Source organism: Nipponia nippon, unplaced genomic scaffold (genome assembly GCF_047370975.1).
Source record: "Nipponia nippon isolate SJK-2023a ecotype South Korea unplaced genomic scaffold, ASM4737097v1 scaffold_5, whole genome shotgun sequence".
NCBI lineage: Eukaryota > Metazoa > Chordata > Aves > Pelecaniformes > Threskiornithidae > Nipponia > Nipponia nippon.
Genome location: NW_028262369.1, coordinates 31,127,980 through 31,140,879, shown reverse-complemented (window position 1 = coordinate 31,140,879; position 12,900 = coordinate 31,127,980). Strand labels below are relative to the sequence as shown.

Sequence of the window (12,900 nt, the reverse complement as noted above, 5' to 3'; positions counted from 1 at the left end):
AATGTTGAAATGTTAAACCAAGGACTACGAGGAACAAAAAGACCATCCATCCATCCATCTATCAGGTAGCCGCTGAGTTCTTAGGGAAAAGTATAGAATTAAAAAGAACAGAAAAATCATAGGTGGAAACAAACAAAACGCTACTTTGAAATAATTTTATATGTTTATATGAGAGAAATACTAAAGGATTTGCTTTGGAAATAAGTTCCTTGTCTTTTAATTGCCCCATCAGAGAAGATGATCTCGTGAATGGTTGTTTTCTTTCTCATATTAAAATCCCTGTTTGGGTCTTGTAAATGCTTCCATAGGCCATCTATTTGTATTATCTTTTACTGAACCTCTGAGATAAATTATAAACTGAAAGAGTTGGTTTCAAATGCATATTATGGAAGAAAGGTTGCAATGAATGCTGAATCTGATCATATGGATAGACTGCCTTTTGAACATTTCTGGAAGCAAATCTTATTTTGCTGCTTTAATATGTTTGAAGTCCAAATTAATCTTACACCTAGATTAGCATTACTGGGATGTGATAATGGATTAAGTACTGATCTTTTTTGCCCCCTGTTTCATCAGCTGCTTTCTTCTGCAGGAGTGGTAATTGCTTTGGAATGGAAATCTTCAAATAGTATTTCAGTTGATAAAGATTTGTGCAATATCCATGCAGATATTCTTTTGCATTAAAAAGGATTTTTCTACTATTTATTTTGACACATGTTAAATAGTGTAAGAGATATCAGAATGTGAATCATAATTCCTTAAAGAACTTGTGTAATAGCTATATGAGTAATCTTGTGGAAATATAAAATCATAACATGGAGATCAGCTCATGAAAATTTTAAACTAAAAATATGAGTATTGAGTAAGAAATGGAACATTTATCATAGTTAATACACCTAATGCCACAGGACTGAGTATATACAAAGCAGAACTATCATAAGGGGACAATGTACAGTACTAGCTCAACAAGAAAAGTACAAACATTAGAACTAACATTAGAAGAAAAGTGCTAACGTTACTAATGTGAATAAGGTCTCCTATTTTTGATCCAGGTAAAAATTCATCTATACTATTTTGGTCTGGAAGATTAAAGACGTAGCTGCAAATTTGATGGAAATCCAACCTCAGAACAAATAGAAACAGAAGTCAGCTTTCAACATCAGATGAATTCACCAGAGCAGGCGAGTGTTAAGAAAGTTAATGAAGATAATGTAAGTAAGGCTTGTAATGGACTTGTAGCTGTGCACATAGCTAGCTATTGCATCTGAACTGAGATGTGGCAGCTTTGTGTCCTGTCCTTACCTGACCACTCATAATAGTTTGACCACGGCCTCGTTTGCGGGCAGTTTGAAAATTAACTGAGAAATAAGACTGTTTATGCTATTCCTCAAGGACAATCTCAAAACAATGGAAAAAACTGCATTGCAATTTGTAAGGTCAGTTAATATGCCACTGGGATTATGATGGTAACCCCTGGTTGCAGGGAAAAGATTAGAACTCCACTGACAGCAAAATATTGAATAAGAACACTTGCTAAACACAATTTAAACTTTCAACAGAGCAAAACATTGCAGAGGACAAAAGTGGTAAAAACTCCCAACCAGTGAGATAATGTTACAAGAAATTGATTTTTGGATGTGGGAGGTTACCTTCTGATGCACAAGACATAATAACAAGCAAATACTAAAAGAATAGCCAGATATTGTATAGACTCCCTTTGTCCCCAGCGGTGGACAAAGTAGAACTTCTTCTGAGGTACATAGAATTTTAATTTTTACAAGTAATACAAGATGCTGATGCACTAACAACACTACCAGCAGTCTGCGTTAGAAGATCTGAAATAATCCTTTCTCTGTTTATAAAGCTTGCATCTTCATCTTCAGAAGCTGATTAGGAGAGACCTGTCACTCTCCTTTTATTGCAGTATTAATGGTGGAGATTGATCAACCAGTGTATTTCTAAAGTCCATATCATAAGTATGTGTAATATGAAATTTAATAACCAAGTCAAAATTAAAGTAAATATCTTCAATGATTAACATCAAGGTGCTAATTCTTTTTTCAATGGTGAAAGCCTTATTGTTTAGAGACACAAAAACCTGAAATAACCGCTTATGACGGTTGCTGGTGGAATGGAGTCAAATAAGAAAACCTTTGGATTCTTGGTAGCTCTTTCTTCTCCTGGAAAAAATCCTGATCACAGTGTCGTCTTAACCAGTTTGATTCCTAGTACTGGAGTGCATCCTCTTGTGAAAAGACATGGTGATTTAGCTCCGTCCATCCCAAAAGACACGTTTGTGGCTTAAGCAGTATTTCAGCTGGGACCTCAGTGTATCAGCAGCAGACAGATCCTTCTGTAGTCTTCACTTGCTGAAAATCAGGGTGGATAGTCTTGCCGCTGATCTCACATAAGGTAACTTGTAGCGCAGTGTACTAACAGAGTAGAGTACAAAGCTAAAAAGGTTGCATGTAACTAGAGAGGATTCACTGAAGATGAGCCACAAAACAAACAAAAAAGTGCCCCCACAGAAAATGGCAATGGCAGCCGTAAAATCAGATAATAAAGCGATCCTACCATGAAGGCAAAAAAGCAAAAAAACAATTAATCCACCCCAGAGAATCAAACTAAACAGAAAACAAAAAGCAAACAGGCTTAGTGCAGAGAAACACAGGCATATAGCAGCGGCCATGTTGCCCCTAAAAAAATCCTGTCCTTAAGCAGATTAGGAAAATTCCTCTTGTGCTAAGCTTCCACAGTTTGCCTGCTATATATATTGTAGGCTGTTTTTGAATGCCTCCATAAATTGCACGTCTAGAAAATGCATTCCAGAAACCTGTGGCTTTTAAGCCTTTTGTTTTCCAAAGAAAGAAGTCAGTTGTACAAGAAGGTTTTATAAATAATACTGCAATCTGTGCTGCATCAGTGCGTTGGAACAAAATTTGCTCTTCTAGTTTCTTTGAAGTTTGCATATGTACAAAGGAAAATGTGTCAGTTTTCCATTTATCCCAAGAAAAGAAAATTTCTTTCTGTGTGTGTGTGTATTCGTAGAAATTGTGTGTGTGTGTGTATATACATATGTATGGAATAATGTGTATGCACTGTCCAGTTGTATCTCTTTATGACAACAGAGAATGTACATACTTCATAATCTGTATTGCTACCGTTTCAGAAGCGTGGTCTTCTGAAAATGACAAACTTTTAATTTCCATTTCCAGCACATTTACATGTACCCATTTGTATGCGTCATTTCTTGTGCCAGCATTGTCTTCTGATCTGAGTAGCTTTCCTTCCATGGGAATTCTTACTTGATTTTACTCCATGAATCCAAGAGACTGTCCCCACTGCAGCCAAAGACTACTTTTTCTGGAATGATGGCTGCCAGCCTTTGAATATTCATTTCTTGTAGATGAATTGGAGATGCTCCTTGCTGAACTATGGAAGGCACGGCTCAATGCCTGTGCTGTCACACTGCAGACCTTTGAAGCTACCTCTCTTCTTTTGGCTAGAAGGACGAGTAATTTCCTCTCTTCTGAAAACTTGTTCCTTAAAGTTGGTGCTTGGAGTTTTTTTTCTAGTTTCAGGCTCAAGTATATATTACACAGGAAAAATGAATTTTAAGAATAGTAGCTAGCTGTCTCGGCTAGGAGTCTGGGATTTGTCTTCGTGAATGACACGACCAGAACCAGACATGGCATCATAGCTGCTGATGTGTTTCTGATTGAGCTAATGGCATTATAATAATTTCCATATTATGTTCCATCCTGTTCTTGACGCTGCCTAACAGCTTGTTTGCCTTTTTTTCCAGACTCCAGCTGTACATTGTCTTCAGTGAACTGTTTACAGTTTCTCCCCTATCCTTTTTGAAATTAGTGCTAGTTTGGCCTTACGTGGGTGTATGAGTAGTTAGTTGTGTAGATATCGATTCTGGCATTGTGTTGACCACTCACCTAATAAATTCCTCACGCTGCCAGGGATTTACAGGGAAAATTTGCACGTTTGATCTTGTGCAGTATCTACTGATGTATTGTATGCTGGAATTAGTGGAAAGCCTTGAGGTCTCCTATCTAACATTTTGCTGTAACAAAATAATTTGCTTCTGATCTTCTGCATTTGTTTTTTTTTACTTCTGTATGTAAGATTTTTTTTTCACACGCCTAAAATGTTACCCAGCTTTCTGTCTGAGCATATGGGATACTGAGAACGCTGAGCCTATTCAGAGATACAGGAGTGCAAGTAACAGAATTTTCTAATTTGTACAGTGAACAGGGGAAAATGAAAAGGTTGGCTGTCATGAGTGAAGAGAGAGAATACCTCAAGTCAGCATTTAAAAAAAAAAACCAAAACCAAGACAAACCAAAACACACAAAAAAAACCCCAAAAAACCAAACCCCAACCAAAAAACAAACTCCAAACAAACCCAACAAAACAACAAACTAAACATACTTTTGGATATCTCTCACCTATTTCTAATTTGCTTAATAAAAGTAGAATAGAGTGGGAAGAGAGTAGTCTTAATCACTTACTTAAAGAAGAAGCTTAACTAATATTAGCTTCCAATAACTTCCATTTTAAACACAAGATACAAGTAAAAATCTGATGTCTAAGTGAAGGGTTCCCCAGTTATTGCAGAGAATGCAAAATATACGAACATGTAGTCAAGGAGCAGGTCTTTAACGTGTGCATGCAGTTCAAGGAGCTTCCAGCACTAAGAGAACAGGTTTGCTCTTTTAAGCTGGAAGTAGCTGAACTGGACCGACTTAGTAGAGAGGTTGATAGATGAGACCTACAGAGACCTAATGGGGTCCTCCCATCTTAACTGTGGCAGCCTCTGTGCTGCTGCTGAGGATGTGCATTTCCAAAAAAGAGGGCAACCTCCTGGGAAGCATGGACTCAGTCTTTTGGACAAGACCCACCTTTCAGGCAACGTCCCTGTATCTTTCTGTACTGAGGAGGCTCCTGCAGCAGAGGTGATCCCTAAGGATAAGGGGAAGCGGATTGTGATAGTGGGAGATTCTGTTAGTAAATGCAGTTAAATGGATTTCTGATGTAGGATGTTCGAAGAGGGATACTCTTGAGCCTAACTTCAGGTTGCCAAGTGGGATGCTGAAATACAAGATCTCTAATACCTGCCAGCTCCATGTGTGGGAATTGGCAGGCAAGAGATTAGCAGCCCCAATGTGTGGATGACATAATGGTGTAAAAAGAAAGGATTAGGTGCGATGGGAGCTGATCAGCCCATTGGGACTGAAGGTATCTGCCCAGTAGGAATGCTGCACCTCAGTCAAGACAGAATTATGCCATGGGCACTAAAAATTAAAAAGTGTAGAAAATTGGAGACAAATCCAAAATAGCATCTCTTCTTGGAGTTCAGCCTGGTCTTCCAGGAAGCAATTTTTTAATTACGTCCAAAATATTCTCTCTATTGCTTATCCTAATAAGGCACTGGCCCAGCCTGTGTGGACAACTGAGATCTTCCACTCTCATGACTTTTCCTAACTTTGCAGCTTCCCTAACCTTATTTAATGTTTCCTGATTGTTGTCACTGTCCTGATCTGAGAGTTGGTAGCACAGTTCTGGAACTGCATTTTTTGCTATTACAGGCTGGGATTCCTGCCCCAAGAGATTCTGTGATGCTTTTCTGCTGTAATATTTTTATCCTGGTAAACTTCATGTAGAGAGCCACTTCCCTGCCCATACATCTTCATCCATCATTCCTGAAAAGTAGATACTGACAACACTATCCCATAGGTTATCCTCCTGTGGGTAGGTGTGTGGGATGCCTGTTACAGAGGGTGGTTGTTTGATGCCAAATATACTTTTGCTTTATTTTTCAGGCTTCTAGAATTAATGTGGAAGCACTTCTAAGTTCTGCTTTGCTCCAATGCTCAGTACTGTACATGGCAGCTAACTGGCATTGTAGGCAGATTCATTTGCCTTTCCTGTATCTTGCTCTGATATTGTTTATTTGCCTGTTGGCTTTTTGAACCTGTTTTTGCTCCCTGCGTTTCTCAGGCTGCAGAGACTTATTTACCTTGATAGGAATACCTGAATCTCTGAAAGCATAAGCCTGTTGGGTATGAAGGAAATCGCAGATGGAGATTTTCAGACAGTAAAATGAACTTCATTTCCCACTTTTTCCATTGAAATTAATGGAGATTTGTGCAGTGAGGTCCCTGTATTGTTTTGAAAATACTATCTCTTTGTCAGTCATTTGCTTTGTCAGTTTTATATCCTGTTCATTACCTTTCTAGGACTGAACAAGCAGTGGAATGCTATTTAAGTATACTGAAATTAGCAAAACTTGAAGTATTAAGACTGAAAATAAGGCTTACTACTCTTCAGTAGTTATTTTACAAATAATTCTTTCTCATTTGTTTTACAGCACAGATTCTGCTTCCTAGAACCAGTACACATTTAAATGCTCTGTGTACATCTGCATTTAATGTTAAACCTGGGTAGAGAGGCTTATAAATATTCAATTAGAATTATTGGGAAAATGAAAAGAATATTTTATTCATCTATAATGTCTATTGATTTCGAAATAAGTAGGCATAATGTCTATTGATCTTATTTTTTTTTTTAAGCAAGTTGTACACTGCAATTTAAGCAGACTAGGCATAAATGCTGGCTAGCTTCTTACAGCTTCAGGCGGGGGAGGGAGTATGATTTGAGTTGCTTTACCTCCAGCTGAAATATATTCCACCACCATGTTAACAAAGCAATGCACTTTCCCAGGGGCTCATCTCCTGGTAAGACAGCGGACTTACTACACCTGAAAACCTGCTTGTTTTTTCCCTAAAGATACCTATTTTTTTTGCCAAACCTCTGATAGTGCTTGTCTCTGTATGAGCCACCTCAGTATTTTTCATTAGATAAATGTCAAGCTGATGTTTTAATTTGTTTCAAAGATAAATACTTCTATAAAAAATGATAGGCAGAAAATAGTTATAGTCTAATTCATTATTTAAGAAGATGGGGGGAATAAATAACAGTGAAAAAAACCAAGTGAGTTACCTGTGACTTGCTTTTTTTATCATATAAGTGAGAAAAGACCATTTAAGATGTTAAGTCTAAAATGTCACTTAGCGTCTATGTAAATCTGCAGCAACCCCAGAAGCTGCACTGGGATTACTTTGGGTTTATGTATGTTACTTAAGTCCCCCTATAGCCACTTACCTGTAATTTCTGGACTAGATAGTGGTTTTGGTTTCCAATGTTAAAATTCTGAATTCAACAAACACGAAGTCCGTATTAAAAAGAAACCCTTAGATCCTGAAAGTTTGTCTGAAGGTTATCTTTCCTCTTAACTGAAATGCTTAAAATGCAGCAGTGAATTTGGTGTAATGTTTTAGCCTCAAGAATAGGATTTAAATGCAAATCACCATCTTTCCTTTCCTTTGCTGTGCTTTTACTTTGTGAGAAACGAAACAGTGAAAATATAAAAAAAAAAAAAAAGTCAGAATATGTTGGAACTGTTTTATCAATTTATAAACTGTTTTATTTAAATGAAAAATATCAGTTATCACAGAATTTAAAGGAGAATGAATTAACTTCAGGTTTTGTGTATGCAATGACATTTTACAGGATCACTTTAATTCTTTTATTAGTCCTTGGTTCTGGCTGCTGAAGTTGCACTTGTGAGAATCTGGTGAGTCATGCAGCTTGAGGCAGCACTGGCTGAGAGAAAACATTAATGTCTAAATATGGATTAATGAGTTAAACATTTAAAGGAAATAAACTAAGGATTTTCTTGACGGAGAAGACAACTTATACCAAAGAGCATATAGGTAGAAGGTTGCTATTGGGAAGTTAAATCTTGAGTCTTTCTTTGCAAGCTATTTAGGTTGTTTCTTCACAAATGGTCACTAAACTTTTATCTTTTTAGCTTTTTCTTCGTGATTTGATCCCTCTGAAACAAAAATGCAAAAGATTCTGTGAAAAGTCTTACAAGAATTTTTTTCTCATTAGTGAGTATCATGAAAATTAAGCATTTCAACATCTACAACAAATATTCTTTGTACAAAATCTCCTCTAACATATGTGGCAAGCACATCAAAATTGTAACTTCTGCTCTGAGAAAAGCTGAATTGGGGCTGACTGTTAGTGGAGTGGGATGGGCAAAAGAAAATTGCAGCAAAACTGTTGATAAGCAACAATGAGAAAGCTTGTGCAGAGGTATGCAGCTGTTTTTTAAGTGTTTGCACCACTTTTGTACTTAATTTTTTTGATGTACTAAAAATTTGCCTGTAATATGTTTTACGCTTTACATGATACATTTTCTTTCCAGTTTGTATAACTTTTTGTAGGTTGAATGAAATGTGTATTAGAGAAGCACGGACTTAAATTCTGGTATTCCAGTTCTCCTACGGTACAGTAAAGACAATGATTTAAAAACAATGTGTTAAAGACTTTTTGACTCCCCAGAAGCTACTGGGAGCTGAATGCTTTAACCATGCATTGAACTGAACCTGAAAGTGTGAACAAGGACATTGATCGGACTAGCTGTTGTGAGATGTGTCAGGTTCAGGAAAGGCCCCTTCCCAAATCCTCTTAGGAGAAAAGGACTGTGCCATGACAATTTTTGATGAATTTGCAAGTCTTTCAAAGACTTTAGAAATTTCTTCTGTGCCCATAGATACAAACTGGAATATACCTTAAAATCTGCCTTTGAAGCCACCACCTGAATGAAAAAAACTTGCAGTTTCTTCCAAAAGGCACAGAGGATGAAGAGGACTCTGTGCTTGATAGTATGGGAGAGTAATGATGGTACAGACAGTCCTGAGTACCTGAGAGGCTTTTCTTGGCGATGAAGTCAGTGTTTGGCCTAATTTGAAGTATGGTAAAGGACAGAAGACAGAAGTTTGAGAGATTGATTAATATCTTTTGTCTTCGTATATTTTCAAGAGAGTTCATATTTATAATTTAAGTGCAACAGAAAGAAAATCCTAGCCAGAACATGTCCTTGTAATAGAATCAGCTGTTTCTGTCAGTCCATTACAGAGCACACTAATCGCCCATCAGAACTAAAAGTCATTAAGCACAGTCTGCAGTTTCTCAAATCTGTGCTTTGGGAGTGAGTGCCTGTATTTTACCAGTACTGTAATTGGGGATGAATTTTCCTTTACTCTGAAACAGATCTCTTGGCACCAAGGAAGTCTGAATTATCCAACTGTATTAAATGTAAGGTTGTTCAGAAATGAATCTGTGCAAGATGTTTAGATGTATCACATGCTTTTTCATATGAGAAACCTTAGAGAACCTAAAACCTTAGTACACTTGACATTTGCACAATTTATGATATACCTGAAGCATAGGCCTGGATGTGGTTATTTAAACACATGCCCAGGGAGGAGGTCAGTGAGTGCCTGTGGTTCCCAGCTCTTCTGCCTTTCATTTTGAAAGCAATAGATGTTGCTTTCCCAAGATACGTTCCAACTCCTCTAAGCCTGAAGATCATCTTGCATACGCCAGTATGAACCTTTCACCATACTCAGCTGGATCTGTAAATTAATCTTGGGTTTGGCCTAGCACCACTTTGCAGTTTCACATTTTATATTTCGCCTTCAGAGCCTTGCCACGTGTGAATATGACAGGCAGTGTTGTTCGCTTGAAACTGAGATAGTCAAAGATTATAATTTTAAAATTAGGGTAAGGTTGGTGGTTATTACAGTTTTACCTCATCAAAACTGAGAGGGCCATTTAATTACCAATTTTTTTTTTTTGTCTTTATGGTTAGTTAAATATTCCTAAGCAGATAAAACACCTGTTTAAAAGTATGTGTGAAAGAGATGATAGGAGAGCATGATTCAATTTAATGTTTGTTTTTCACTGAAAATGTTGTTTTCCAGAACTAATTATAAAAAGGTAGTTGCAGAAATACTTTGTGTCATAACGCTGAAATCAGTGTGTAAGTGTGTAACCACCTTATATTTCCAGGTGATGAATGTCTTCCTGTACACATAATACAAATGTAAAACTTCTGTGGCTATTTGCCTTTGCTCTAAAAATATTTATTATCTGGGAATGAAGCAACAGAGCCCTTTCTTTCATCACTTCTGTCAAGGATTTATGTTTTCAGTTTTGCTGCAGTTTGGAGCCCAGCATACATAAGTAGTATCACGGACCATTCACTTTTGAGGGTAAAAAGAGAAGTTAAAATTCTGTTGTCTGCTTACAAAGATGTAAATACTGGCTGGCATCTGCTTTTTCCAAATTTTCACGTGGTGCTCAGCATGTGGATTTTTTCGTTAAGTGGATGATGGCCTTGAACTATTCCTTTGCAAAAAATGATCAGAGCATCCTTTGCCTGTGCCTCCTTCCCTGCGTCTGTTGAGAAGCAGTGATTTGAGAGGGGAAAGCTGAAGTGCCTCATGTAGACTAGCTAAGCAATGAAAAATTACATCTGCTTGTTCTGTAAATAATGTCCAGTCAGAGCAGATGTAATTAACTACTGAACTTAATGGATGCCTCGTGAGGTTACAGATGCTATCAGTCATAAACTAGATGAAGGCAAGGGAGCTTTATATGCTTGGAATTCCTTTTAGGACTAATTACTAAATATCTTTAAAATTGATTGCTTATGCTTTCGATTTCTGAGAGTGTTTTCACATGATCTATGTGGAATGGGCTTGCTGCAGCTTTAGGGGAGGATGGGAGACACCTCCATTGTTGAGGCTTTTTGAGGAACTAAAAAGTTTCTCTTCCCTAGGACTTTCTCCCAGAGCTTTACTATGAGGAAACTTGGTCTTATTTCAGGGGTTGTCAAGCCGTCCAGCCGTCTTGGGAGACTGGTCTGACACAGATTTTCTTTTTTTAGTTAGAGAAATATACAATTGTAAAGATAAAATTCTGTTGACGTGTCAGAAGTCTGAGCCTAACATTGACAAAGCAATTGGAGACCTGTGGAGTGCCTCTCAAAAACAACCACCAAAACTTAATTTCTGCCTGTCTGCTTCCAAATACTTTACAACTGGGGAGTCAGTGAGAAACCAACCTGGCAGAATAAACAGAACCCTTTGGACTGTTGCGAGATACCTGCTGATAATGTTAATACTGAGAGGACCACGTACCTTTTCTTGGTCCTACTAGTGTTGGAGATTGTCTCTCAACCGATGTATTTCAATATAATTTTCTCTGTAACCTTTGATCTTTGTTCACAGTACGTATTAACAGTGCACTGAATGGATATGAGCTGGTGAGCAGGTCCAGGAGTTTTCATGAGATGCACGTTGTTTTATATAACTTTTATGTAGGATAAACCAGAAGGGTCCCCAAACTCACCAAAATTGTGCTGGGCTTGATTATTCAGATTTAAATTCAATAAAGGATGTTGAAAGAGTTTTATAAATAAAATTGGTGGTCAGGTAGCCTTGATGTCAGCTGTCACTTCTTTTAGAAACAACCTTTTAAGGAGTAGATGTGTGTACAGTAGAAATGACAACTGACTTAATAATAGATTAATATTAGTACGAGCCAACAAGGGAGAGAATAAAACTGGATTTGCTTATTTGTAATGCTCTTGGCATTTTTAGCAGCTGTGACTGTTTCCTTGTGATCGTTGCATGCCCAGTCTTGAAGGAATTTTTGGTGCAAGTCAAGACAGTAATTTTAAGAGCAGTTTCTAACAATAGCATTACAGCTGCAGTCCTGTATGTCTCTGAGATGACAACCTTCTCTGCATTTTCCAAAATTTTGTGGATCGTGACCTTTTGACTTAAATTTCTGAGACTGGTACAGTCTGGCAAAATGAAAGAGAATTTTGGAACAGTTGCTCCCATTGTTTTGGATGACTGTTCAGTGCTGGGCAGGCTGTTTCACACATAGGGTGGATCAGTAATCTGCTTCATGGCCTTGTACAACTAGAACTAAGTAATGAGAAAGATTAATGAGCTAAGCTGTGCGCTTTATTCCTCTCAATATTCCCTCTCCCTTAGGCTACTTTGTGCAAAAATATAATACCTATAAGGAAAATTTGGAGCAATTACTGAGGGTGTTATTTATCAAGTTTTAAAGTACAACCTGCCTTTTCTTTACAGAGGACTACCACACATATCGCTTTTTAGTTTGCTGATCCACACGCACGTTTTGGGTAGCCATTATTGTTTATTTCAGGGAATAAGTTATCATAACGGTCCTCTGAAGGTACTGCTGTTAAAATTTATGCCAGAGCAAATTCACCTTTTTTCTTCTGCTCTGCTGTTTTTTGTATGCTTCTGTGCCTCATTTAGGACTCGGGGTTGCAAAATTCAAGCTGTAAATTTACTTTTTCCTGCAAATGAAATTGCATCTTCAAAACATAATCTTTTATGTGCTACATATCATTTAAAAATAAGTTTGGCAAGCGCATTTGAAGAGGGATGCTGCTGCAGTTTTTTTAGCCTTGAGGAACACAGTCATGTTGATAGCAAATTAGTTTGCTGACATCTAAGGACTGAACAGCTGAGCTACTGTACCTGCTATTTTTGATGTGACCAGGGTTCTCAGAGGTTGTCTTTAATTTTCAGAAACCATTCGCTGTTTAACCTCAGCCGAAAAGCTTGGGATCAAATACCAAACTAGTGATTTTCTTTACGATGAAAAGAAAGAGACTGCTGCTTGACTGATCTCATTAAATTAGGGTGACCCTTAGTGCTCTTAGTCCCAAATAACAGAGATCGGAATGAATCCTGCGGAAGAAATGAGACTTGGAAAACTGCAAGTCATTCATTGCTCTGGCTAGCCAGGGATGCGTGCGTACCACCCTACCCTTGGCTGCAGACGCCTACTCGTCCCGTAATCTGTAGCTCAGCTGTGGCAGCTGGCTTATTCCTGGGGTTGGGCAACTCTCCATTCACCCACTTGGGAATGTCATTTGCATGCATCATTTTTATTGTCATCTGCCTGTCCAAGCCACGATGCGTG

General features: G+C 37.8%; 1 protein-coding gene across 11 annotated transcripts in view; it reads left to right on the top strand.

The window, feature by feature from the left end:
- The window catches only part of MAST2 (microtubule associated serine/threonine kinase 2), a 227,590-nt gene that overhangs the window by 97,296 nt on the left and 117,394 nt on the right, over nt 1-12,900 (top strand). The window contains exon 2 of one of the 11 annotated variants that reach the window (XM_087733145.1): nt 1,053-1,181. The exons of 9 other annotated variants lie outside the window; for them this stretch is intronic. In XM_087733145.1, the coding sequence (XP_087589271.1) occupies nt 1,164-1,181 (18 nt within the window). In that variant the 5' untranslated portion in view covers nt 1,053-1,163. Of the gene's footprint in view, nt 1-1,052; nt 1,212-12,900 lie in introns of all 11 variants that reach the window. One more of the 11 variants, XM_087733144.1, reaches the window with a different exon arrangement.